Source organism: Arvicola amphibius, chromosome 15 (assembly GCF_903992535.2).
Source record: "Arvicola amphibius chromosome 15, mArvAmp1.2, whole genome shotgun sequence".
Classification (NCBI taxonomy): Eukaryota; Metazoa; Chordata; class Mammalia; order Rodentia; family Cricetidae; genus Arvicola; species Arvicola amphibius.
In genome coordinates this window covers 35,041,235-35,068,816 of record NC_052061.1, presented here as the reverse complement: position 1 = coordinate 35,068,816, position 27,582 = coordinate 35,041,235, and the positions used below count along the sequence as shown (strand labels likewise).

The following is a 27,582-nucleotide window of genomic DNA, read 5'->3' as shown; positions in this document are numbered from 1 at the left end:
TTTCCTGTCTTCACTTTCCTAGTGCTGGGATTAAAGGTGTGAGCCACCACTGCTTGGCTCTGTTTCTCTTTTAGACTAATTCAGTCTAAAGTGGCCCAGGGTAGCTTTGAATTCACAGACATCTGTATGCCTCTGTCCCTTGAATGCCACCACTGCCTGGCCTCTGTGGCTAACTAGTGTGGCAAGCTCCACACTCTAATCTTCAGGCAAGCTTTATTTGTTAAAGCACAAACAAAATATCACCACAAATCACCTTTTGAGATTTACTATGGCATTCTCAGGACCTCATCTCTGGACCTGAATCTCTACAGATCTGGAAAGGGACATGTTCCTGGCTTTTATTATCATGACCTCCACTATGATGCTTGAAGCACCTGCTCAGCTGCAGGAGTCATGAGAGGGGTAGAAGAAAAGGTAAGAGGTGGGGCATATGTCTGATGTGTCTCTATCCTGTCTTGGTGCAGGAAGGGCTGGCAGAGCTCAACAGTTCAGCAGTCAAGCCGCAAGTGCAACCTTGGATCAACACTTTTCTCTCAGTCTCCCACAACATCGAGGAGGTCAGTCTGACACAACAGTCATCAAAGGCAGTGAATCATCTGAACAGACGAGACCTAACGTCAGCTCACCTCCATCTCCATCAAAGAGTTTATTCCTGCTGTCAGCATGGCTCAGAGAGATATGTGAAGGGATCTTGTCTTCATGTGACTCATCTTTTACTGAAGCACATTTTGCCCCATCTGACATAGCCCCCCCCCTTTTTTTTTTAGTTTTGAGAGTCTCACTGTGTAACCCTGGCTAGACTTGAACTCATAGAGTTATTCCTGTGTCTGCTCCCAAGTGCTGTGCTACCACACCCAGCCATCTAAGAGCTTTATTCTCCTGGCCTAGCCTCTCCCTGATAAATGGAGCACTGCTGCAGCCCAGAGCTGGATATAGGCGCATTGCTGCTCAGCCTTGGACTCAGGCTGCTTTTCTAGGTTTGGGTTTGGGTTTTTAAACAGGGAATGGTTTTATTTATTTTTATCTTTATTTTATCAGGCAAGGGTCTCATTTCATTGTATAACTGAGGCTGTTATCAAACTTAGGGCATTCCTGCCTTGGTCTCTGAAATTATAGATGTAAAATGCCATGCTCATTCAGGCTGGTTTTAAAGTCAGAAGCTACAGGAAGAAAGAACTTATTTCATCTACTTAAAAGGGCAGAGGAGGGGTGAAGGTGAGGTAGTAATTCTTAGATTTTTTTTTTTTTTTTTTTTTTTTTTTGCAACCCCTACTTGCTTCTGATCATAGGAAGAATTCAATGACTATGAGGCCAATGACCCTTGGGTACAGCAGTTCATCCTCAACCTGGAACAGCAGATGGCAGAGTTCAAGGTAATTACCCCTTCTGCCCTCACTGGCATCCTGTTGCCTACTGTTCTTGCTGTAGAGTCCAAAGGCTCTACCGAGTCGTCTGTGGGGATACTGCCTCTTCATGTAACCGTCTCACTGGAAGACTCCAGTGTAAAGGCAGAGGGACTGGATGAACTCTACTGATACAAGCTTTGTGCAGGCCAGCCTGTCTCCAGTCATCTATGACAGCCTGACGGGCCTCATGACCAGCCTTGTTGCTGTTGAACTAGAGAAAGTGGTTCTGAAGTCCACCTTCAATAGGGTAAGTTCAAAGGAATATGGGCCCACAGCTCTCCCTGTTCCATCGCAGAATTTATGTCCTCTCTGCCACCAGCACAGCCTGCTTAGCTAGACCCAGTTCTGTCTGGCTTCTGAAGCACTAGAACAGACTGGAGTCATAGGCCTAGTGGTGGTCTTGCCTGCTAGTTCTTTTTTTTCTTTTGATTCTATCTATCTATCTATCTATCTATCTATCTATCTATCTATCGTGGGGAGCACATGCCACAGTGAACAACTTGCAGTCATCCTGGTTCTCCATGTGGGTTCTAGGAATCAAACTCAGATCATGGGTTGGTGGCAAGCACCCCTACCTGCTGAGCCATCTCTTCAGCCTTTGCTCCCAGTTCTGAGGACCACTGGATTCTAGTTTTCATCATAGGGCCAGGCCTTAAACAGAGACAAGGTTTGTGTTCATTCTCTGGTAGCTAGGCGGTCTGCAGTTTGACAAGGAACTGAGGTCACTCATTGCTTACCTCACCACGGTGACAACCTGGACCATCCGAGACAAGTTTGCCCGGCTCTCCCAAATGGCTACAATCCTCAATCTAGAGCGGGTACGTGACTCCCTCAACCTAGCCCAGATTAGTGACTGGGAAGAGTTCATAGCCAAGTTTGGAACCCTGCCACTCCCTCATTTGCTAGCAGCACAGTTCTACAAGGCACCCTCCTGTGTGTCCCTGACTTGTCTTAGTAAAGCCCAGGAGCTTCCCTCAGAATAGACTCACCCCTGCTGACCAGTTAATTCTTCCCCACAGGTGACTGAGATACTAGATTACTGGGGTGCCAACTCTGGTCCTTTGACATGGCGCCTCACCCCTGCTGAAGTGCGACAGGTGCTGGCTCTGCGCATAGACTTCCGCAATGAGGACATCAAGAGGCTGCGCCTGTAGCTGCCATGTGGCCTACCAGACATCAGGACCTATGTTATAAGTAGCTACAGCCAAAGAGCCATGCAAAGCTATCTGGCTTAGGTAAGCCAGGGGCCCAGACTACACCACTGCTCAACAACCAGAAAGCAAGGACTGTACCCACTCCCAAGTTCTGCCCAGTAGCAACTGAGGCTGGAGGCAATGAGAGGGGTGCTTTAGAACAGCCTTTCTCAACTGAGAGAGGTAGGAGGCCAAGCAGGCAGCATATGGCCCCGCCAGCCTTCCCATGAGTGGTCATTCTCTCACCCTCACTACAGCAATGACCCTGACAGCATGAGAGCCTGGAGGCACCTAGGGATCTAAAGGCAAGGCTATGATGTTAACAAACAAACATCAGAATAAAGACACTTCTTGGAGACTTGCCATTGTGTTGTTGGGTTTAGGAAGGGCCGGCTGCTTGGGCAAGACCATTCCACTAGTAGCTCTAAAACCTGAAGGCAAATGCACGAGATCTCGGCTTCCCATAGCCAGTCACGTGACATCCAGTCCTGGACTTCAACCCTTTCTTGGGCTGTCAGCACCAGGAGCTGGATCAATTCAAGGGCAGCGTCCCACAGTGCCAGAAGTGGGGATTACTCCCAGCAAGAACAAGAAAGAACTTTCTGAAGACAACCTTGAAAATTAAAATTTATTCCAAGAATGCAAGTGTTGAGAACCCATGGCCACAAGATTACCTTGGCACTGTCTGGAGTGTTGCTTGAAAAGGCTTAGGTTATCAAAAACTTTCTGTAGACTGCTCTGGTTTACTGCCACAAACCTGGGAATAGACCTCTATCCCTCCGCCCCCCAGCGGAGGGCTGAGGATCAAAGTTGAACATGGTAATGGAATGTCTTAAAAGTGTATCATCAGGGTTGGTCTGACTGTCATCCCTTTTAAGGCTCTAGTAGGCCTGTAGTGGGCCATGGAATTTGTAAAGTCCACATGAGACACTACTGTTAAGACTTTCCTTAATCCAGATGGAGTAGAGACCAAGTCTTAGCCACTGCCAGCTATGAAGTACAGTCCTGTTTGCAGGCACTGCCTCTTCTGCCTGTCTTGCTTCCTTATCAGCAGCCTTGAAGAGATAGGAATGAACTCCACTGAAGGGAAATGCAGCTCTGCCTCTAGGTGTTGCCTGCTTCAGAGGGCCCAGCCTCACAAAGACGGGTGTCGCTTCCTAGCAACTGCAGGCTCAGGCCCTGAGTGTCCACTTCCACCAGGTGGACACTGTAGTTACCGAGGCCCTGGATAGGACAGAAGGTGTTGAGTGGGCTTTAATCAACTCCCAGGCATTTTGGGGGCTGGGCTGGTGTAGTTGGTAGATCACAGTGGAGTATTTCACTCCAACCAACTTCCAACCCTAAGCAACACATACCTCAGCTTTGGCCAGCACAGCTTCCAGAGCCTCTTTCTGCCGTGGTTCCTTGGTCAACAGATACAGAAAGCCCCCACCGCCTGCCCCTGCCAGGCTTTGGCCGTATACATGAGGGGCCAGGACATCCATCATTCGCTGCACAGCCAGCGGCTCACAGCCTGGGGCCATAAGCTTCTTCTGTTCCCAATATGAGGTCAGGTACTGGCCCAACAGAGGCAAGTTTCCTGGGGTTGGGAGAGAGGGGATGGTTTGCCTGGGCCAGGATATCAGTTGATATTCTTTTGTAGAGAAGAGAGTGTCAAAAGGCACTTCTTCACCAGTATTAGGACCAACTGCACAGGTTTTAGGCCTGATATGCACAAAGCGATTAGCATGGTGCCCAGCCCAGTCTGTTCTCAGCCTTACCCTTGGACTCTGTCAGCTCCCATTGCCCTGTAATGCAGGCAAGGCAGAGCTTCTTGCCGTGTTTCCTAGTAAGTGGGGTCAGAGGGCCTTTCCAGTGAGAGAAGTTTTATGCTGATAGGGCTCCCACAAGGAGAAATAGGAGGTCCCCAAAGACCTGATATGTGGAGTTGTATCAGGCCTGAGACAGAAGTAACTGGGTGGATAAACATCTCACCTTGGCGGAAAGCGTCGGCACATTTCTCAGCCTGTCGCACCAGTCTGCGGGCGTTCTGCACCACAGCAGGCACCCGAGCATACCAGTTCCTCAACACATCCTGTGGGGCAGGCATGGAAGGTGCAGTGAGAATGGGTCCAGCCAAGAAAGTGCCTTCCTAACGTAGGGGCTGAGCTCACCTGCAGCAGGTTCCTTGCCAGTCGAGTCTTGCCAGTATACACCAGGAGCAGGTGGTCATTGATCTTCTGGACAAAGCCTTCAGGCACAATGATTTCCTCCACCTCCACCTTTAGGGGCAGTTGGGCCCTGGAGCGCCCCACCTTGATGCCAGGCATTAGACCACTCACTTGGTCCTGCCAGCCACCTCCTGTAAGCCCAAAATCCTGTCACTGTTGGAGCCTCCGTGGTCCAACCCCACCCAGCCTAGTTTCATGACCCTAAAATGGGAAGAGATCTTGTCCCAACTCTAGCTGAGACTCGTGAGCCACAACAGCAGGCCAGTCAGAAAGGGAAAGGGGCTGCAGTCAAGACTCATGCTTTGTTGCATAGCTAACATGTCATTAGAGCAGGAATAAGGCATGTCAGAAGATAGGACTTCCATGTAATCTGCCAGTGCCCCACAATGTGTCTTCTAAGAGGGTTTGAAAATAAGCTCATGGGGCAAAAATAGGGCTCTGCAGTTAAAGGTGCTTACTGCTCTTTCTGAGGAGCAGAATTTGGTTTCCAGCACCCATATCTGGCAGCTCACAACCACCTGCACAGGGGATTAAATACCTTACAGTTTCTGTAGATACCCACCAATACACATAACCCACACAAAGACACAAAGTAAAATAAAATGTCTTTTTAAAAATTTAAAAAAGAAGAGGGCTAAAGAGATAGCTCCACGTTAAAAGCACTGGCTGCTTTTCCAGAAGACCCAGGTTCAATTTCCAATGCCCACATACGGCTAACAACTCAAGTCCCGGGGGCAATCGAACACCCTCTTCTGGCCTCTGCAGATACCTCTGCGTGTAATGTGCAGACAGACATATACACAGACAAACCACCCATACACATAAAGTCACCCCAGTGGCTCCTGATTAGTGTTTAGGTCCCTTACATCCCATGACTTTCTCAAAAGGACACATTTTTGCTCACTTTATCCCCAGGCCCCAATAGAGTAGATTATCAATAAGTGTCAGTTGACCAAATGAACCTGAATGGCACACCTCAAGAGGAAACTGCAAACTCCCGGATGGAAGTCTTTTGCTAATGACTGCCTGTTGTGGGGTGTGAGTCAGTACAAAGGTAGGGCTACAGAGGAATTGGAGAAGACCCTATACATTTTTGAGGCAGTTTTCTTCAAATTATACCAGAAATGAAACCCTTGGGTAACCAGAACAGTCTAGGATCTAGAACCAGACAGATGTGCAGCTGCTTTACATTATGCTCAGCTCCCAAGTGCCATAATGGCCAGGATAAGTCTGGTGCCAAGAACATCTCAGAGCTTAGTCTTAGCTGGACCCTCACTGTTCTACCACCGAGGGAACAGTGGGCCCAAATGTTCATAGCACAAGAGAGCATCAACTTGTCAGAAAGGAGACTGAAGGTCCATCCTCCAAACCCAGATCTGCCCCACAGATTCTGAGGGACAGCCTGGAGTGGGGTAGTCATGAAGACCATCTGGCACCGCAGGTACCCAATAACGAAAGAAAGGCGCAATTGGGCCTGGAGAGATGGCTTGGCAACTAAGAGCATCTACTTTCAGAGTCCCGGGGTTCAATCGCCCCTATAGCGACTCATTACCATCTGTTAGCTCCTGCTCTAAGCAATCCAGCACCCTCTTGGGCACTCCCTGGGCCTCAGACAACGTGCACTTACTACATACATGCAGCCAAAACTCTGGTACACAAAAATCGAAAGGAGCCCTCAAGTAAAACTCCTTTGAGATAAAACATCTCAAGTTGAAAAGCATTAGAAATCCAAGTGATAAGAAACTGGCCATTTTAAAGAGGAACACAGCTATGTGGCTAGTGGTAAGTCCAGGGAGCCTGCCTTACAGGGGCTGTGGACAATGTCGGAATTCTCCCCCACCCTAGTCCACTTTATACCTGTGGTGAGCACCTGCTCCAGGTGCAATACTGCATGGATCAAGGCCTCTGTGCTCACTGCCTGACCTGCAGCCCGCTGCAAAGCAGCCAGGGCAGCCCCTGCCAGGATGCTGCTGGTGCCTGCAAAACACAGAGGAGGGCACCAATCATGAACCACTTCTGCCCAGCCCCACACCATCCCTCTTTCTGCTGCACAGAGGCCAGGGATCGTGACCATAAGCAAGACAGGAGTTGAGACAAAAAAGATAGACCATAGAGGCCCAGGGCTTACTCACCAAGACCGGAGCCATGGGGCAGCTCTGACCAGGTGTGCAGCTCAAAGCCACCGTTAAAGGAGTGTAACAGCTGTTCACACAGAGGGATGTCTGAGTGGACATGCACAATACCAGCACAGATAAAAGCTGCCTTCAGCAGGGCCCCTGAGGGATGAGCACAAAGGAAGGAATTGCACTCCTAGGCCACCTCTTAGCCCACCTCACTGCAGTTTCCCAGCCCAAGAGGAGCTCCTCTAGTAGTACAGTGCAGACCCCATCCTCAAACTATAAAGGAACATTTAGGCGCTCTTACCACAGGCAAATGTGTCACTTTGTCCTGTGCCAGTTTGTACCTAAGAAGGGTGACTGCCAGCCCTTCTAGTCTTTCAGGGCTCCTCAAACATCCTGGCTAGCCCTAAGGTGAGGTCCCCAATAGTCTGCAGTTCTCTGTGGGTGGATCTCCAAGTTCTGCCCCCACCCCAGCTGGCTGTGACTGCCATTCCTATTTGACCATGTCTTAGCGGTCCTGACCTGGGGCGTGAGGCTGGCAGTAATCCTGCAGGTCATTCAGGCTCCGGCACACTATCTTCATGGTCATCTCATCCTGTCGAGGCCCCGCTGCCAGCCACAGCTCAGGCTCCAAGATACGACGAGCCTTGGCCCCAATGGGCCGGCGGCCGTCCACCCGCACAGCCAGGCCCAGCACTGCTCCGCCAAGCTCATAGGCAATGGGTGGTGTGTCACTCCATCCACCTGGTTCAACAAGGTCACAAGAGCCTGCAAGCCTGGCTCTGAGGAAGTTACCGATACCTCACCCAAGGGACTCACCAGAGAAATCCACACGGGCGGGGCACTCGGCCACCACCCACTGCCCAGGCGCTGGCAGCGCCACTGGCTGGGTGGATACAAAGTGCTGGGCTGTCATCACAGCCTGGCGGATCAGGATCTGCTCAGCCCCCTCATAATGGCGGGCAGCTCGAACCAGCAAGGCAGGCCTGGCAGGAGGGGAGACAGCTGGTTGCATGGAGCCGCAAGCTGAGGGCCTGTCTTGGTCAATCTGAACGCCCCACTCTCTTGAGTTTCCACCATCAGGAGATCCTTCCCCGGATGGCTTCTCAGTGGGTTCCGACTGAGTGACACCCACCTGCTCAACCACTTTTCTCTTTCCTGGGCAAGTGCCTCCACACCCCTCACCAGGTCTCCACATTCCAAGTACGAGAAAGGCTGAATCCACTCAGGGTTGGCAGCCGGCCCACTGCGCAAACCTCCTCGGCCCTCTGCCATGCAGCCCAGGACGTCAGCCACACAAGCCAGAGCCCGGGCTGCCACACCAGGATCTTCCGCTTCAGCTGCGACTGAGGGACCAGGAGTTAGGGGTTTCGGAAGAAAAGGCTGCTGGCCTTCTGCTCCCAGTCTCAACAGTTCCCAGTTACTCCAGACTCCTCATTCCTACCAGCTTTTGTCAAGATGTGCCCCCTGCCTGTGAGTGCTTCCTACTTGACCAGCAAAGGCTTTACTCTGCTAGCTCCAGCCCAAATGTATCCTCCACTGCTCCCTGAGCCAGCAGAGTGGCTAAGAGTTCAGGCATCGGTCAGTGAAGAAGTTTGGGATAAAAGCACTTGCTGCCAGACCTGACGACCTGAATTTAACCCCTGGCACCCACATGCTAAAAGGAGAGCACACGTGTCCTCTAACAGACATGCATATGTACACACACACACACAAAATAAATTTTTAAAAATGTTTTGTTTTCGAGACAGGGTTTCTCTGTGTAGCCCTGGCTGTCCTGGAACTCATTTTGTAGACCAGGCTGGCCTGAAACGCACTAATAAATCAACCTGCCTCTGCCTCCAAGTGCTGGAGTTACAGGCGTGTACTACTACCTGGCTTAAATAAATAATTTTGAAAGAGTTCAGGGGTCAGACCACATGGGTTCAAGTCTTAGTCTCAATTGGCTGTGTGGCTATGGATGAGTGACTTAAACAGGGACGAGGAGCCAATCTTCTCAGGGCCACGAATGAGGTACTTTCTTTAAGGCTAAGAATCTTAGCCACCAGGCCATATGGTCCATGTATAGTGTGGAAGAGCTGCCCATATGTTGGGGCCCTGCTGGAGCTCTGCACCCCCGTCCTGGCACTCAGCACCGAACACACAGGCCTGTGGATGCCTTAAGGACCCAGAGGCTTAGCAACCAGTCCTCCATCTCTCACTAAAAACTTTACTAACAAGGGACAAAGCTTTCGAAAAACCAAACTCGGGTGCCTCTTCTCCTTTTTCTTGTCCTTTCAACTGATGGCCTAAAGGGCAGGCAGGGCAGATCATAGTTGGACTCTTTAGCACACTCACCCTTGTCGAGCGTAGCCAGCAGGGGTCCAGAGCAACCTTCGCCAACAGCAGCCCGGATCAGTGGGCGCAGGCAGAGGTCCTGCCGAGCCTCTAGCACATGCCGTGCCTTCTGCAAGGCCTGGCAGAAGAACAGATCCCGACGGGAGGCCAGTGTGGCAGCCCGGTCCAGGCAAGGCTGCAGCTGCTCCCAGGACAGGCGCCAAGAGGCTCGCCAGGCCCGCAGGGCTTCACCTCTGTCCTCCTGGGGATACAGCATCCACAGCACGTCCTGGGGCCCCAGGGCCCTCATGGGGTGGAGCACAGGGAAGAGGCGAGCACTGAGAAGGCCTCGATCTGAGGGGGGCGTGTCTGGGTCCCACAGGTCCCAGTCTCTGGGGCGCAAAGAGGTACATTAATGGGAAGGAAACAAAGGCTCCTGCCTCCTTCCCAAGCCCTGGGCTGTCTGTCAACTCATGGGGATGGGACATACTCCCCCATGGTAGGCAGTAGTGTATTACAAGGGGAGGGGCTATGCTGTTTTATCACCTTGCTTAAGATACTGAATTAAAAAAAAACAGTCTAAACACAGCACAACCAGGGAATGAGAGCTGCACAGCGGGAAGTACTGGAGAGAACCCAGCTTCTCCAAACCGTACTAGGCCAGCAGGGTGCTAAGAGGACCGGACAGGGCTACTCAGGCACAAGCTTCAAAGAAACAGCCAAAGGGGCTGCCTAGGCACACAGAGACCTGGTGGGAGCATCCAGCTTACTTACCGGATGCCTGTCTTCTTGAAGAACTCATTCCAGGACATGTTGAGATACATGCCTGCCCCCTGTCTCTGGGGGAAGAGGAAGAAGCAGTCAGGAATGCAGGGACCTTGGAAAGGGAATAGGGGATACCAGGCCAGAGGCTGGGGAACAGATGCTCCAAAAGGGACTGGAAGAGAGAGAGACACACACACAAGAACAGGCTCCTTTAGACTACTTCAACACTTCTACCCAAATGCCTAGGATTTAGAGCAGAATCCTGAGCTCTACCTCTTATGGGGGCCATTACTCTCTGTGGGGCCCAAGCTACCGCCTTTAAACCTCAATCACCAGCCTCTTAAAATGGGGATAAAATTCTCTAAGGTCTATTGAGACATCTGGCCACACACACACTCCCACAGTCTACCCCAATGGCCAGTGCTCAGAGACCCTTGTGATAGGGTAGAGTCAAACACCCAGGGGCTCCCAAAAGTCTGAGGATGGAGGCAAAGGAACATGAGGTAGATGCCTACTTCCCAGCTGTCCAGACGGCCAACAAGAGTAAAGACTCGGCTCAGGGAGCCATGCAGCCGCACATGGTGTCCCTGCAGGATGAGGTCATGGAGCTCCAGGCCATGCAGTGCCTCAGAGTGGGCAGTGTCCAGGCCACTCACGAAGCAGCCAGCGCCAATATTAATGGGGCCCTGAGAGGAAGGGGGAACAGGCATCTTGAGGTGGGAAGCAGGTGTATGGGGCATCCAGGCGAATGCTGAGCCGTGGCACGCCTGCCTGTTTCCCCCTGCCCACGCTGTCAGGCCTCACCCTCAAGTGGCAGTGCTGCAGGACACTCCGAGGCCCCAGGTGGACAGAACCTTCCAGCAGACAGCTGACCACAGAGCAGGAGGCCTCTAGCAGCTCGGGCTTCTGTGAAGCCAGAGAAGAAAATCAGGAAAGCTGAAGGCCAGGGGTTACCTTCATTCTCCCTTGGAAACCAAGATCTGGATGGGAAGAATAAGACTCGCTGCGCTCCAGGAACTCCAACCAGCCAGATGCCCTCTAGACCTGTCCTGGCCTAAGCCAAAGAATGTGTCCCATCCCATCTATCCAGCTCCTGTCCCAAGAGCAACCTCTGAACTCCCATCTGCCCTGGCCCCCAGCATCACAGCACTGACCAGACCCACAGGTGTCTGTGCCCACAGAGACCCCGCAGAAAGGCCTTTCCTAGCTTCTGACGCAGCTCCCTGGCTCTGTGGCCTTGAGTAAGTGCCTCAACACCTCCGAGCCTCTACTGCCTCTAGGATATCTTACTGTGGAGGTGCACACCTTTAATCTCAGCACTCAGGAGGCAGAGGCAGGCTGGTCTCTCTGAGTTCAAGGCCGACCTGGTCTACAAAGCGAGTTCCAGGACAGTCAGGACTGCACAGAGAAACCCTGTCTGGAGTGGGGAGGAGTTCAAGGTCATCCTTGGGGACATACCAAGTTTGAGGTCAGCCTGGCTACATGAGATTATATCTTTAAAAAGATAGTTAATAATTAATTAAAATAGAGCTAGCACCTTAACTCATAGGTAAACTGTTTCAAACACAGGGTATTTCTTTCAATGGAGCCCACATCTCATCTGACCTCAAGTACCCAGCAGGCACCTGTTAAGGGGTGGACAGATCTCACCTCCACCTGGGAGTGGACGATCTGGGCCACAGCAACCCCCGGCATTGTGAGGCTGTGCAGGAACTCACTGGCATCAGCAGTCATATAGCTGTAGCCCCCATCAGGGATATACACTGTAAAGACACAAGTGTGGACCTCAGGGGGCTCGAGGGATGGTTCGGTTGTTAGGAGCGCATACTGCCCTTGCAGAGGACTAGCTTTCGATTCCCAGCACCCGTAACGAGAAGCTCACAGCCACCTGTAACTCCAGCTTCAGGGGATCCAACGCTCTCTTCTGGCCTCTGAGGGCACCAGCACCCACATGTGCATACCAACAGGCATCCATACCAACGCAAGCATACATATAACTTTTTAAATTAAAAAAATCCTTTTCAAAAGCACTGATTCCAACCCTGTGCCTGCTGCTGCTCCAGTGCAAGGTCAGGTGGCTGCCACCAGACACCAGAAAAGCAGGCGTGGGGGTGAGCTACTTGGGACCAATGATAAAGCTGAGGTTCAGAGTCCAGGCCCATAGATAGCAGGTGGACACACCAGGAAAAGGAGCCAAAGCAAGAGATAAGACGAAGACAGGAAACAGAAGTAGCTTGGCAGGAGAGCTATGGATGGGGAGAGCATAACTGTGTGGATCATGGGCTGGCCTGCCTATCCCACAGTACAGGAGGTAGCTTTCTCTCCACCCAGAGGGGCAATAAGAAACACTCACCCTGTGGGCATGGTGGCCCATGCACTCGGGAGGCAGAGGCAGGCTGGTCTCTATGAGTTTGAGGCCAGCCTGATCTACAGAATGAAATCTGGGACAGCTAGAGCTACACAGAGAAATGCTGTCCCAAAAAATAAAACAAACAAGCGGACCGGGTGGTGGTGGTGCATACCTTTACCCAGCACTTGAGAGACAGGTAGATATCCGTGAGTGAGTTCGAGGCCAGCTTGGTCCACAGAGCTAGTTCCAAGACAGCCAGAGCTGCTACACAGCTCTGTCTCAAATAACCAAATAGATAGATAGATAGATAGATGATAGATAGATAGATAGATAGATAGATAGATAGATAGATAGATAGATAGATAGATAAAAGCACTACTCACCCATCGTGAGGGGCTGATCGCGAAGTTCCCTCCACAGCTGGGCTCGGGCTCCCTTCAGGTAACCTGCTACATTTGTGTCACCTTGCCCCATCTCTGGGGGCCGCCCAGCCAGGAAGTTCTCCCTGGTCACATTTTGAGCCATGCAGAGCAGGATGTCGAAAAACAGAGACAGCTGAGTAAGGATAAGAAGCACAGCTAAACTACTGGCAAGGCGGCAACTGGACCCCACAACTCCAAGGATGGGGGAGTCCTATCTACAGAGATGCTGGCCCAGAAAGGTCACACAGCATCGCACCCCCAGCCAGGTGACCCCAGTTGCCCTTTTCCAGTCACCTGCACAGGCTGGGCTCCAGAGTCCAAGCCCATATAGGTGCAGGCATCCAGAGGCGGGGTCACGTGGGTAGCCAGGAGGTGTTCAGCCGTCTCCACAGAGAAGAAGACAACCCCAGAGACCTGGAGGGACCCACAAGGCTTGAGTGGGGGAACCCTGAAGCCAAGCTCAGGCATGAGGAAGACACATACAGATAAGCCACAAGGCCGGGTACTATAATGGGCATGGACTTTTTGGACCATCTAGCCCCCAGATTCCAGATCTGGGCAGCTCCCACCAACACACACACCTTACAGAACCCCCTCCTGCCAAACCCAGCCCCACACCCTTTCCCAATACTCCCACCCACATCCATCCTGGCCCGCTTCCGTATCTCTTTCTACTGCATTCCCTAACTCTGGTAGCTTTCTGGCACAGAACGAGACCCTGAACATCCGAGTCTACCTGCTCCCTAGACTCTGGCTCCATCTGCCTCCTGAATGTGTCTTTAGCTCTGATTCTAGCTTGGCCTGGAATCATCTACTAAGAGTGGGGCTTTTCCCCAGAAAGAAAGGGAAACTTCCCCCCATTCCAGAAAGTCCCCAAGATTCCCTCATCCCAAACTCAGCAACCATACCAGGGGTACCAGCCCGTCAGGCCTGACACACCGCTGTAGCTCCGCCTTAGTGCCCTGGTAGAAAATGTCCAAAACAAAGCCCTGTGGGGAGGGGAGGAACAGAATTATGGACAGGAGCAAGGGATAGGAGCCAGAATCACAGATAGTGGGCACAGCTGTGAGTGTCAGCAGACGGTCTCCACGTGAGAAGACGCAAGTCTCCCGGGTAACAGTGTTTGTGGGAACACAAGCACACAGACTTCTACCTGTACAAGGTTAAGGGTGGGCTTTAATGGCTGTCACAGCCCGAGCGCCTGAACACAGCCAGACACGCAGAGGCTGTGAGCACCAGAGATGTAAAACTCCTCAGGCCGGAGGACAATGGGTTCCAGAGTTCAGGTCTGGAAAAGCACCCCTGTCCCAGGGCAGTTCAGCTATCCCAAAGAACAGTACCTGTGAGTCAGTGAGGTAGACACCGTGGTTGAGAGCGTAGGTCAGGCTCCCAGGAAAGGCGATCACTCTGGTTCCCCGGAAGCCATCCCAGTTGATCCCTATGGGGTGGCACAATCAGGGTTGCAAGGTGGGGAGCCCCAGCCATGAGGAAGTCAGGGCCCAGAGATGGGGCATCTGGGTAGCTCGAAAAGGGAAACAGAGTTTTCAAGGCCAAGTGGACATTCCTCTGGGAAAATGGCAATCCCTCCTCCCCTAAAGGTCTTCTACAAAGAACTGTGGGCCAAAGGGGTGAGGCAGTTCTGGCCATTCCTATTTGGGTGTTTTTTTTCCCTGGTGGAGGTATGAGTAAGTTGTCCGAGAATTCCCTATAGCTTGAACCTGCAGCCATCGTCCTGCCTTGCCCTCCTGAGGAGCTAGAGTTACAGGCATGAGGCACCACAGCCAGCTACAAAGCCTACAGATGGGCAGACTGAGGCTCGACAGAGCGATGCTGGCCCCTTGGTCTGGCCTATGCTTCCTTTATAAATAGGCTGCTGACACAGGGTGGGTACAGACGAAGGGCCAGCCTTAGGTGTGGAGAGGGAAGGTGGTCCCAGGCGATCCCAGGCTCACCGGGGTTTGGAGGAACGGACAGAAGCATGTCGGTGCTGCAGACCCACACACCTGGTGGGGAACCTGGACCCAGCTGCAGCGAGCCAGGGGAAAGAGAGAAAAGAGAGAAAACTGAACTAGTGGCCTGGCCCGGCCCTGTCTCTACTCTCACACCCCTGTGTTGGCTTGTTCTGTGTGCTCTCCCAACCACTTAATCTGAGAGGAGTCTGCTGCTGAAAGACCTCTCAAGTGCCATCATGTCAGTGTGGACCCCTTCCCTCTCAGCCTCAAGCTGTACTTATTTGTTTTGGGGGGGGACAGGGGTCTCGTGACTGGACTGGAACTCAGAGATCTAACTTACTCTGCTCCTGAGTGCTGGGATCAAAGGCGTGCGTCGCCACACCTGGCCCCCAAACTAGCCGCTTGAAGTTCTAGCTGTGCACACTGCACACCATACTTTCTGGGGTTCCTTCCTCATCTGAGCCACACAAACCCTCCTCACTGATGGCTCAGAATGGGCAAACTGGCTCTATCTGGAATGGGGCACCCTTGTCAACTACCAGGCCTTACCCGGTGGGTCATGATCTCCAACAGGCAGTCCAGGTTGCATACCAAGGCCTCCACAGGTGCCTGCGGATTCTCCACAGGGAGGCAAGTGAAGGCCCTGCCACAGTCATCAAAGGGGAAGTCTCGGCCCTATGGGGAAGCAGAAGCTCATAAGAGGGAGTACTTGATGCAGAGAACCGGACACCTCAGCCAGAACACTGAACAAGGGTAGGAGGCATTAAGCAGAGGGGGCTTTAAAAAAAGTGTTATATTGATGGTGCTTCTTCGAATTTTTAAAATTAACATGATTACTGTGCAAAATTAGAAAACGTATATACGCAAAGGAAAAAAACATCCTCAGGAACACTAGTACTGCCCTCATTTTGAGGTCTATCCTATCAGATTTTCATTGGTAGTGCTTTTGTATGTTTTGCTTTGGGTGTGTGTATGTGTGCATGCACATACTTGTGCCACAGGGCAGGTAATGGAGGTCAAAAGATAGAAGGAATCGAGTGTCTGCTTTTACTAGGTGGGTCTTGGTTTCACCCACTTTTACCCCCGGAGCCATCTCAATAGGCTTCCGTTCATACTTTCTCTAAATTTTGTCTTTTAACAAACATAAGCTGGTCAGGCATGGTGGCACATGCCATCAATCCCAGCACTTGAGAAGCAGAGGCAGGTGGGTCTGAGTATGAGGGCTAGCCTAGTCTACATAGTGAGCTCCAGGCCAGCCAGGGCTACACAGTAAGACCCTGCCTCAAAAAAAAAAAAAAAAAAAAAAAAAAAAAAAAAAAAAAACCAAGAAACATAAGCTCAATAAACCAGAGATGTGACTCACTTGGTGGTACACTTGCCTGGCACATATGAAGTCCTAGGTGTAAACCCTGGCATCATATGAACTGTGCATGGTGACACAGCCTGTAATCCCATGCTTGGGAAGTGGAGAATCAGAAGTTCAAGTCTGTTCTCAGCTCAGCAAGTTTGGAGGCTACCTGAGGCTGCTTTTTTTTTGAATGTATACGTGTCCATACCTGCTTCCCTGTATGCAGGTGCCTGCAGAGGCCAAAAGAGGGGTTCAAATTCTGGGATTACAGGCACACAAAGCCATGCCCAGCTTTTACATGGGTGTTGGGGATTGAACTCAGGTCTTCACTGTTATACAGTAAATGTTCTTACCCACTGAGCCTTCTCTCCATCTCCAGATGAAACTTTTAATTTGTCTAAAATTGTCTCTAATCAGCTCCCAGTTTCTAACATTTTGATTCTTTCAGAGCCCTCTGGATTTACACAGTGAACACCTTGCACACACACAATGGTAGGACACCCCTAAAGTCCCTTCCAATCTCTAGAACCAAGATTCCAACCCTCTGCACAGCCCATGCCCTGGATTCTACTCACCATGTGCAAGATGAGGATCCAGGCTGAGTGCAGGACATCAGATGTGACCACCTGTCAAGAGCAGGAGAGCCCTGTTGACAGAGGCCTTGGGCAGATGGCACCTAAGGATGATACGCTCCTGCCCAGGGGTGGGTACTCCAATACAGGTATCAAAAGGAAAAAGGGCAAGAGCAAGACCAATGAGCACACGAAGCATGGTGGCACACGCCTTTAATCCTGGCACTCGGGAGGCAAAGACAGGAAGATCTCTGTGAGTCCAAGGCCAGCCTGGTCTACTTGTGAGTTCCAAGACAACCAGGCCTACATAGAGAGACACTGTCTCAATAAATACATACATACAATTTTTAAAAATTTTTAAAAAGACTGTTAAGGGACAGCTTGACAGGCAGCCATCCACTTGGCACGTCCTTGACTTATTTGAAAGGGAGGCAACAGGCAGCAATTTGAGGCCACATGAGTGCCTGGGGGGTCAGCTCTGATGGCAACTACAGTGCTCCCATCCCCTTGCCAGTTCCACCTCCACTGCTAGAGATGGTTATGCCTAGGGCCACCGTCCTCCTCCACACCTTTCTGCTGTGCAAGCAAGGTGACTGAGTAAAGTAGCAAGGGGACAGAGCCTGCAGGAAACACTGACACATACCCTCCTCAAAGGGAGGCCACAGTCTGTTCCACTGAACAGGTGCCTTATGGGAGCAAGAGTATAAAGTGGCAAGATCTATGAATGTTTTTGTTTTGTTTTAGAGACAAAGTCTCACTATGTAGCCCTAGTTGGCAGGAACTCACTGGAGACTACCCTGGCCTTCAACTCACAGAGATCCACTGCCTCTGCCTCCCGAGTGCTGAGATTAGAGATATGTGCCACCATACCCAGCAAGATCTTAGAACTTTTCCAAGAAAAGCCAGAAAGCATCCTATTGAATACTGAGATACTAGCTCCAAACTGCTTGAGACAAGGTTTTACAATGTAGCGCAGGTTGGCCTTAAGCTTGTGATGATCCTCCTGCCTCAGCCTTCCTAGTGTTACCATGCCTAGCTTCTGGCACCTTCTTTCTAAAAACACTCCAAAGACTGGCCCGGCCTTTTGCCATGACCTGGATGGCATGGTGGAGATGAGTCTGTCTAACTTACACACTCGAAATCAAAAGCCAAATGCTGACCAAACTAGAAGAGCTGAAGGTCACAGGAACCACTGAGTTCCTGCAGAAACACGGGCCAGAGGGGCAACAGGAACCACTGAGTTCCAGCGGGAACAGGGCCGGAGGGGCAGCAGCTCAGAAGCACTCACGGTGAAGCCTGCACGGGCACTCAGGTGTTCCGCGGCCACCAGCAGCGCATTGAGGGTGGCTCCTCCACTGCCTACTCGAGTCTGGGGGTCCTCCACAGCCAGTAACAGTGTCCCAGCAGGGATCTGCTCCCGCTTCTGCCGGATCTCCAGTTCTGCAATCAAAATAGATGCTGAGACACACACCATCACCACCCACCTGTCCTGACCCAAAAGGCCTGAGCAAGCCTGGTAATAGTCAGTTTGATTAAACTGACTTAGCTTTTCATACAGTAGATAGCTAGATTCTTCCCAAAGTCTTTGAGGAACTACTGTTATCCTCATTTTACAGATAAGAAAACTGGGCTGGAGAGATGGATCAATGGTTAAGAACACTGAGTGCACTTCCAGAGGATCTGGGTTCAATTCCCAGCACCCATGCGGCAGCTCACAACTGTCCTCACACATACATGCAAGGAAAACCACCAATATACATAAAATAAACTTTTAAAACTATCCCTTAAAAAAGAAAGAAAGAAAAGAAATCTAAAGGCCATTGAAATAACATGTATATCAAGTCCCAAGACTAGGGAGACGTGTTTTAACCCAGGTCTACGAGGCTCCCAGTGCAGCAGGGGGTTGGAGAGTTCTAGTTTAAGGTAAAGGTGGGAGGGCATGTCACCTACCTCTCTGAAAGACCTGGACACTGTCCTTGTACTGGCATGTCAGGATAATGACTGTCCAATCAACCCCCCTTTGGTGCTCCATTCCGGCCAAAATGGAGGTGTGAAGGCCTTCCTGAAACAGCAGTGTATCAGTATATTTTTAAAGTTAACTCTTTCTGGTATGCAGTTTTATGAATTTTAACACAAGAATAGATTCCCGTTACATTTTTATCATTTGTATGTGAGTGTTTTGCCTGCATGTACATATTGTACCATGTGCGTGTCTGCTGCCTTCAGAGGTCAGGAGAGGGTATCAGTTCTCCTGGAACTGGAGTTACAGATGGTTATGAGCCACCATGTGTGTGCTGGGAATCAAACTTAGGTCCTCTACAGGAGTAGCAATGGCAGGTTGTGGAGGTAGAGCAGGCGGATCTCTGAGTTCAAGGCCAGCCTGGTCTACAGAGCCAGGGCTACCCAGAGAAACCGTGGTGGGGGTTGGGGAGTAGCAAGTGCTCTTAACTACTGAGTCTCTCCAGCCCCTCCTTATCCATGACTTTGTTCACTGGACTTGTAAAATAAAAAGCATGACTTTAAATGTCCCCGTCCCCAAAACAGAGTGGCACCTGCAAGTGGCTGCGTGGATGACACATCTTTCTGGGGTGACAAAGGAAGTAAGAGTTTTGACTTCACCCTGTTTGGGGGGAGGGATGAAGGTTCTGAAATAGTCTCTGGGTCAAAGGCCCTACTCCTGGTTAGTTTGGGGTTTTTTTTTTTTTTTTTTTTTTTTTTTTTTTTTTTTTTTTTTTTGGTTTTTTCAAGACAGGGTTTCCCTGTAGTTTCTAGAGCCTGTCCTGGAACTAGCTCTTGTAGACCAGGCTGGCCTCGAACTCAGAGATGCACCTGCCTCTGCCTCCTGAGTGCTGGGATTAAAGGCATGCACCACCACCGCCCGGCCTCCTGGTTAGTTTTTACCGCCAAGTAGATAGAACAGAGTCAGCTGGGAAGAAAGAACCTCAATTAAAGAACAGCCTAGAGGGGCTGCAGAGATGGCTCAGCGGTTGAGAGCAATGACTGCTCTTCCAGAGGTCCTGAGTTCAATTCCCAGCAACCACACGGTGACTCACCACCACCTGTAATGAGATCTGGTGCCTTCTTCTGGCCTGCAGGCATGCATTCAGACAGAACACTGTATATATAATAAATAATTAAAAAAAAAAAAAAAAAGACTGGCCTGGAGTTCCTGCCCTGACCTTCCTAAATGACGGACTGTCAACAAACACACCTTCCTTTCCTCCCCAGGTTGCTGTTGGTAGAGTTTTATCACAGCAATAGAAAGGCAAACCTAGACAACTCTGAATACTAAGGGGAGGGCAGGGAAAGCCTCAAGATGAAATACTTCTCAAGGCTGAGAAGTATTTCCCTCCCCCTCCCCCGGCGCTGGATCAGTCCAGAGAGTATTTAATACCCCAACTAACACTTAGGGAGTGTTTCTCAGCAGCCCTAATAGTTGATCTTTATCACACTGTGCAGATAAAAAAATCTGGGCTCAAAGTGTAAGCAGGCTGCCTAAGGTCAGGTAGAGCTAGCAGGGTCCTACTCTCAGCCACAGTAAGAAAAACAGTCCTGGGCTGTCCCTGTCACATGTGGTTTGTGATCTTAGAATACAGAAAGTTAATTCTTGCAACACTTTGCCCATTTTTTAAAAGAACTTCATTTGCCCAATTTGGGGGTTGGGTTTTTTTTTCTTTTTTCTTTTTTAAGTTAAAACAGGGTCTTATGGATCCTGCACTGGCCTCTAATTTACTAAGGGTGGCCTTAAATTTCTGATCCTTCCTCCAGCTTCCGTCTCCTGTGTACAGTAAAGGCTTGTGCCAACTCACCTAGCCAAAGTTTTTTGTTTGTTTGTGTTTCTGGTTTTTTCTAGTGCTAGGATTCCTCAGCAAAATTATAGAATAGTGCAGTGCATATATCCAAAGACAATAAAATAAGACGGCCCCTCGTACACACACACACACACAAGTACACAATTTGAAATAGGCGCTCACTTTGTAGGACTAGCTGGCCTACAAACTTTCCATCCTCCTCCTGCCTCCACTTTCCAATACTGGGTTTATTGTGCTCAGCTTATGGAACAGGCAGGGACTATGAACATTTTAGCATTTAAAAACCTTTAAAAGTTACATCAGTCTCTCTCTCTCTCTCTCTCTCTCACACACACACACAGAGAGAGAGAGAGAGAGAGAGAGAGAGAGAGAGAGAGAGAGAGAGAGAGAGAGAGAGAGAGAGAGGCAGGCCCTGGAAGACTCTGATCTGCTGCTTTCTGAAGAACAAGAGACAGAAAGAAGTTGGCTGGGAGTAAAACCAGGATGTAAACAGCATGTTCATGAAATGTCTACCTAGTCGGGGGTAAACTGAAGCAGGGAAACGACTCAAATCAAAATCAGTGCAGCGCTGGAGCTCCACCGGCTCAAGGGAATGCCCCTGTGTGCGCCAGGTGTCCCCAAGTCGCGGAGCTCCCACAGGAAAAAAGAAAAAGAAAAAAACCCTAGATCAAGCGAAAGCTGCACTGCAAAGGTCTCCTGCAGCTAGCTAGTCCTGGGGGCGACAGCAGAGATACAGAAGACCCGCTGGAAGGTGCCCGAAACTAGAGCGGAACTGAAAGACCCCCGCGGACCCACATACCTGCGTCTGCCTGGCGCTCCCAGAGCCGGCTCTTTAATGCGGCTGCGCGTTTAGCGCAGCGTACCCTGGGAAATGGAGTTTGCTTGGAGTCGCCAGCTCCTGCTCTCTCAGCCCCACCTTGTTGAAGGAAAAGAGTTGTCTTTTTTTTGTTTGTTTTCTGTTTTTTGTTTTTCAAGACAGAGTTTCTCTCTAACTTTGAAAAGCCTGTCCTGAAAGTAGCTCTTGTAGACCAGGCTGGCCTCCATCCTCCTGCCTCTGCCTCCCGAGTGCTGGGATTAAAGGCATATGCCAACACCACACTACAGGAAGAGTTCTTAACGCTCCCCCAACTTCCAGAACTAAAATACTCAGAGAGACCAGGGAGTCTTTTTTGTTTGTTTTGTATTTTGTATTTGTTTTTTTCCGAGATAGGATTTCTCTGTGTAGCTCTGGCTGTCCTGGAACTCGCTCTGTAGACCAGGCTGGCCTTGAATTTAGAGATCCGCCTGCTTCGGCCTCCGAATGCTGGGATTAAAGGTGTGCGCCACCACTGCCCAGCAACGTTTATTTATTTTTATGTATATTGGGGTTTTGCCTGTGCGCACGTCCATGTGAGGATGCCCCCAATTAAATGTTTTCCTTTGTAAGAGTTGCCATAGTCATGGTGTCTCTTCGCTTTTGCTTTCTTTCTTTTTTTTAATAACTTTTTTTGTTGTTGCTTTCTGTTTTTTCAAAGATTTTTTTTTAAATATTTATTTATTATGTATACAATATTCTGTCTGTGTGTATGCCTGCAGGTCAGAAGAGAGCACCAGACCCCATTACAGATGGCTGTGAGCCACCATGTGGTTGCTGAGAATTGAACTCAGGACCTTTGGAAGAGCAGGCAATGCTCTTAACCACTGAGCCATCTCTCCAGCCCAAGATTTTTTTTCTTATGTATAGTGTTCTGTCTGCACTGTGCCTGCAGCCAGAAGAGGGCACCAGATCTCAGTACAGATGGTTGTGACCCGGTGGTTGCTGGGAATTGAACTCAGGACCTCTGGAAGACAAAGGCAGTGCTCTTAACTGCTGAGCCATCTTTCTTTGGTTTTTCAAGACAAGGTTTCTATTTATAGCCCTGGCTGTACTGGAACTAGATAAGTAGTGCAGGATGGCTTCAAACTCAGAGATCCACCTGCCTCTATCTTCCAAGTATTGGTATTAAAGGCATGCACCACCATTGCCCAGTTATTGAAAATATTTTTAAATACAGCTTTATGAGAGGTGGAGGCAGAATCAGGAATTGAAGGGCAACCATGGCTACATCCTGAATTTGAGAATCTCCTTAGTAAAAGGGAAAGCAATATGTTATGGCTTTGATGGTGTAGCTCAGTGGTAACGCACTTGCTTAGCATGCAAGAGGCTCTGGAGTCCCAGACATTCCTAAGGTATGTAAAGGACAAGACTTTGCAGTGAACCCGTCATGGGACAGAAAACATGAACTTTATCTATATTTGAGTTTTTCTTACAAAAATTTACTTTCCAAATGTGGTGTCCTTTACAAAGGCGCCTGAGAGGTCTCGAGGTCCATCTCATAGGGGACTGTACAGTAACTCTGTATTCTTAGCTAGTCACACAGCTGTGTCTGCCTGTCTCCATCTATAAAATGAGCTAACAGTGGTACCCAAGGCCTGCGGTTGTTGTATAGGTTTGACGCCATAGTAAATAGGAGGGAAACAAACAAACAAAAACCAGCCGTTATTGTTGGTGTCACACCCTTCCTGCTCTCTGAAAGCGGGGTTTTTGGTGTGTCCAGTGCTGCGTCTTCTGGCTCTCGGGCGGTGCCCAGGATGTTGAGAGTGGCTAGAAACAACTGCATGGAAGAATGAAAAGCACACCTGCCCGGCGCCCATGGGAGTCGTCACTTCACCCAGTCTCACTCATCCCATCTCCAGTGCTGCTTTCTTCTATGACCACAGGAAGCCTCCCTCAAGTGACGAGGTGCCTCTTCTGGCTGCTGGTTCAGCTATGCAGATCCCAGGCTCTGCAGTAGAGTGGGAAGCAGAGATGCCTGCTGCTGCAGTTTTGGCAGTGGCTCCATAAAACAGAATGTGTCCCCAAAGAGCTCAAAAGCAAAGGGCTTAACTTACACCCTGAGTAGGGATGGTTGGAGGACCTTGATGATGCCAGGCTTGCTCTAGCACTTTCTAGATGTGGTGGCTCATACCTGGCCTATAATCGTAGCGTTCAGGAGGCGGAGGCAAAGGCAGAGGCAGGAGGATCACCCACAGTTCAAGGCCAGTGTTGTCTATATAAGTAGATCAGTAGATCCTGTTTAAAAAGAAATAATTCAGGGACTGGAGAGATGGCTTAGAGGTTAAGAGCACTGGCTGCATTTCTAGAGGTCCTGATTTCAATTCCCAGCAATCACAAGGTGGTTCACAACCATCCATAATGAGATCTGGTGCCCTCTTCTGGCCTACCAGCATACACACAGACAGAACACTATACATAATAAATAAATAAATCTTTTTTTTTTTAAAAAAGGAAATTCTTGCAGGTTTATGTCACATGCCTGTAATCCTAGCACTCAGGAGGTAGAGGCAGAAAACTCAGGAGTCCAAAGCCAATCTCAACTACACAGTGAATCTGGGGCTAGTTTGAGTTATATGAGATCCTGTCTTTTTGTTTATTGTTTTTTCGAGACAGGATCACACTGTATAGACTAGACTAGTCTTGAACTCAGGGATCTATCTGTCTCTGCCTCCTGAGTGCTAGAATCAAAAGTACGCGCCACCACTGCCTGATGAGATCCTGTCTCCAGAAGGGTTGGGGGCTAGGAAGATGGCTCAGTTGGTAAAATGATTGTCAGGAGGACCTGAATGGGGATCCCTGGCCACCACATAAATACATCTGTGGTCCTAGTGCCGGGAGAACAGAGGCAGGAGGGCCTTGGCCAGCCAGGCAAGTTAAATCAATGAGTTGTGTCCAGGTTCAGTAGTGTATTAGATGGTGTTGTGTGTCAACTTGACACAAGCTAGAGTCATCAGAGGGGAAGGAGCCTCAGTTGAGGAAATGTATCCATAAGATCCAGCTGTAAGGCATTTTTTCATCTAGATCAATAGGAGAGGGCCCTGCCCATGGTGAGCGGTGTCTGGGTTTTATAAGAAAGCCGGCTGAGGAAGTGGGTAAGCAACTCTACTCCATGGCCTCTGCATCAGCTCCTGTATCCAGGATCCTGCCCTGTCTAAGTTCCTGCTCTGACTTCCTTCAGTGATGAACAGCACTGTGTAAACTCAATAAACTCTTTCCTCCAACTTGCTTTTGGGTCATGGTATTTTATCACAGCAATAGAAACATTAACTAAGACAAATAAGAAACCCTATCCAAAAGAAAAAGAAAAAAAAAAGAGCCGGGGATAGAGAGATGGCTCAGTGTTTAAGAACACTGACTGCTCTTTCAGAGGACCTGGGTTCAATTTCCAGAACCCACATGGCAGCTCACAACTGTCTGTAACTCCAAGATCTGACAGCCTCACACAGACATACACACAAGCAAAGCACCAATTCACATTAAAAAATAAATAATAAATAAAAATTTTTTAAAAGCCAAGTGTGGTAGTCTATGCCTGGAATCCCAGCAGGACAGATGAATCATAAATCCAAGACCCATTTGGTCTACAGAGTGAATTCCAGACCAGCTTGGGGTGCACTGTGAGACCCTGTCTCTAAAAAATAACTACAACAAAAACCCCACAATAGTAAATAAAATGAGGAGAGAATTTGAGGAAGATCCCGTTATTGACTTCTTACCTCTGTTCGTATACCTGCCTGTACACGTGCACACATCACAGACACTGCACACACAAACAGAAAGAAGGGTAGGTAGGTAGACCAACAGACAGACAGGTTCATCTGAATCTACACAGAGTGGAATTATGTCTCCCAGGACATAACTGATAGGAGAATAAGAAGAGTCAAAGCTAGGCCTGACGGCACAAACCTGTAATCCCAAAGTTAGCGACTCCCTGTGAGTTCACGGCCAATTTAGATTACATAATCAGTACCAGGGCAACCAGGGCTGCATTGCTGAAATCTGTCTTAATCTGGATATGGTAGTGCATACCTGTAATCCCAGCACTTGGGAGGTGGAGACAAGAGGATCAATAGTCCAAGACTTTAAGGCCAGCCTCGAGTACATGACACCTGAGAGGAGAAAGAACCCAAATTTCAGACAGTAATTTTTAAATTTTATTTATTTTTATTTTATAAGCACTGGTGTTTGGCCTGCATGTCTGTCTGTGTGAGGGTGTCAGATCTTCTGGAGTTACAGATAGTTGTGAGCTGCCATGTGGGTGCTGAGAATGGAACCCTGGGTCCTCTGGAAGAACAGTCAGTGCTCCTGAACCTCTGAGCCATCAGACAGCCCCTCAGATGGTATTCTTTTTGAAGGGGCTATTGTCCCAGTTTGTCCTAGTTTTCCTGTGGCTGTGATAAAACACTCTGACCAAAAGTAACTTGGGGAAGAAAAGATTTTTTTGGCCTACACTTCATGGTCACAATCATTCTTTGGAAGTCAGAGCAGAAACCATGAAGGAATGCTGCTTTCTTCTGGCTTGCTCTCTCTGGGCCATAATCAGCCACAGTCCTCTCTCCCTGCTCCGGAGAACCACTGCCTCTACCTCCCAAGTGCTGGGATTAACGTCATGTACCCCCAGGCCCAGCTTCAGTCAGAGTTCTTACACAACCAAAGCCACCTGCCTAGGTGGTTAAGAGCACTGCCTGCTCTTCCAGAGGTCCTGAGTTCAATTCCCAGCAACCACATGGTGGCTCACAACCATCTGTAATGAGATTTGGCGCCCTCTTCTGGTGTGTGGGCATACATGGAGGCAGAATGTTGTATACATAATAAACAAATAAATCTTTAAAGAGAGAGGGGGGGTTTCTCTGTAGCTTTGGAGCCTGTCCTGGAACTAGCTCTTGTAGACCAGGCTGGCCTCGAGCTCAGAGATCCACCTGCCTCTGCCTCCTGAGTGCATGCATCACCACCACCAGGTTAGTTCTTACATTTAAATTAACCCATTTCTATTAGTCTATGTATTGCCTTGTGACTGTGACATTATCTCATTTCCTACATGTCTTGTTTCCTCAGCAACTGGCTGGCGCCTCTCCGACTGCCTTTTTTCTTCCTGTATCTCTGCTTAGATTTCCTGCCTTGCTATATTCTGCCCTGCCATAGACCAAAGCAGTTACTTTATTAACCAATGGTAATAAAACATATTCACAGCACACAGAGGGCAATCCCACATCAAACATCCTGTGGTTCTGGCTAGCTGGAGCTGAAGAATCAACTGTGATTAACAATATACCATAACTACTAAAGCAGTTTGCTTTGCTGGGCACTTGGTGTTGGTCAGCTGGAGCTAAGGACTTAGTGGAGATTAAGAAGATACCATCAGGGCTGGAGAGATAATGGCTCAGCAGTCAAGAGCACTAGCTGCTCTTCCAGAGGTCCTAAATTCAATTGCTAGCTATCACATGGTAGCTCACAACCGTCTACAATGAAATCTGGCACCCTCTTCTGGCCTACAGGCATACATGCAGACAGAACATTTTAAACATGATAATGTATACACGATAAGTAAATATTTAAAAAAAAGATACCATCATTGACACAAAATCTTGTGAGAAGTGTTTCTTGAGAGCACGGAGAAGCTGTGTTCCAGAGGCAGCCAGGTTTGGTGATGTGTAAGCATCACCCAGGCGGTACTGGTTCTGAAGGCATGAAGGGGTCCTGGAGAGCTGCTGAGGCTTGGCATTGCGAGAGACCAGGAAAGGCTATTGGTGAAGGTGCAGCTCAGTTGCAGCAGAAGATCCCAGCATTTTGGAGATGCCGGTACCATGGGGTGTCCACCAAGAACAGTAGCAGCTGCGGAGTGGAGCCCGCCTGAGCTGTGCCTTTACATATTTGCTGCAGCTCTCTTTCCCTGGTGTCTACCATGGTGTGAGTGGACGGGGGGGCGGGGGGAGATCTCCACTGCCTGTAATATAGTGTGTTTTGCTCTTGGAAACATCACCTTCTACTGAGCATTTTCACCTGTGGATTGTCAAGAAGATGACCCCTCCCTAAGATGTACTATCTAATTTGATAATGATAATGATAGCTTACACAGAGTTTTGATGAATAAAAATAAATACAGAAATATGTTTCATAACCAGAGTCTGTGAGTCTCACCTAAGGAGCTGCATGGGTTGTAGCTAAAGACAATGACTAACCATTGAGTTCCAATAGCCCAGCTACTTTAATTTTTTGTAACCTTAATGTTGGGAGATGTGTTCACTGGTTTCAGAGTGTAT

General features: G+C 49.4%; 2 protein-coding genes across 6 annotated transcripts in view; one reads left to right on the top strand and one right to left on the bottom strand.

Annotated features, from left to right (window-relative positions):
- The window catches only part of Cog4 (component of oligomeric golgi complex 4), a 33,799-nt gene extending 30,839 nt beyond the window's left edge, over positions 1-2,960 (top strand). For 2 of the 3 annotated variants that reach the window (XM_038312684.1, XM_038312683.1), the window contains exons 15-19: positions 465-557; positions 1,290-1,373; positions 1,552-1,653; positions 2,096-2,224; positions 2,426-2,960. In XM_038312684.1, the coding sequence (XP_038168612.1) occupies positions 465-557; positions 1,290-1,373; positions 1,552-1,653; positions 2,096-2,224; positions 2,426-2,560 (543 nt within the window). In that variant the 3' untranslated portion in view covers positions 2,561-2,960. The remainder of the gene's footprint in view (positions 1-464; positions 558-1,289; positions 1,374-1,551; positions 1,654-2,095; positions 2,225-2,425) is intronic. The other variant, XR_005283322.1, reaches the window with a different exon arrangement.
- Fcsk (fucose kinase) overlaps positions 1-21,314 on the bottom strand; it is a 39,457-nt gene extending 18,143 nt beyond the window's left edge. Inside the window, exons 1-24 of one of the 3 annotated variants that reach the window (XR_005283321.1) lie at positions 21,266-21,314; positions 18,605-18,716; positions 17,943-18,094; positions 16,658-16,708; positions 15,284-15,409; positions 14,735-14,807; positions 14,123-14,220; positions 13,691-13,771; positions 13,077-13,196; positions 12,744-12,915; positions 11,661-11,773; positions 10,815-10,916; positions 10,526-10,696; positions 10,020-10,084; positions 9,267-9,637; positions 8,065-8,275; positions 7,749-7,915; positions 7,452-7,673; positions 6,942-7,085; positions 6,667-6,786; positions 4,753-4,940; positions 4,574-4,673; positions 3,955-4,178; positions 1,982-2,057 (exon numbers count right to left, since the gene is read on the bottom strand). Coding sequence is in view for 2 of the 3 variants with exons in the window: in XM_038312682.2 (XP_038168610.1) it covers positions 3,704-3,823; positions 3,955-4,178; positions 4,574-4,673; positions 4,753-4,940; positions 6,667-6,786; positions 6,942-7,085; positions 7,452-7,673; positions 7,749-7,915; positions 8,065-8,275; positions 9,267-9,637; positions 10,020-10,084; positions 10,526-10,696; positions 10,815-10,916; positions 11,661-11,773; positions 12,744-12,915; positions 13,077-13,196; positions 13,691-13,771; positions 14,123-14,220; positions 14,735-14,807; positions 15,284-15,409; positions 16,658-16,708; positions 17,943-18,094; positions 18,605-18,686 (3,273 nt within the window). In the remaining variant the exon portion in view is untranslated. Of the gene's footprint in view, positions 1-1,981; positions 2,058-3,213; positions 3,824-3,954; positions 4,179-4,573; positions 4,674-4,752; positions 4,941-6,666; positions 6,787-6,941; positions 7,086-7,451; positions 7,674-7,748; positions 7,916-8,064; positions 8,276-9,266; positions 9,638-10,019; positions 10,085-10,525; positions 10,697-10,814; positions 10,917-11,660; positions 11,774-12,743; positions 12,916-13,076; positions 13,197-13,690; positions 13,772-14,122; positions 14,221-14,734; positions 14,808-15,283; positions 15,410-16,657; positions 16,709-17,942; positions 18,095-18,604; positions 18,717-21,265 lie in introns of those variants that run through there. The other 2 variants (XM_038312682.2, XM_038312680.2) reach the window with 2 other exon arrangements.
- Positions 21,315-27,582: the final 6,268 nt, after the last annotated feature.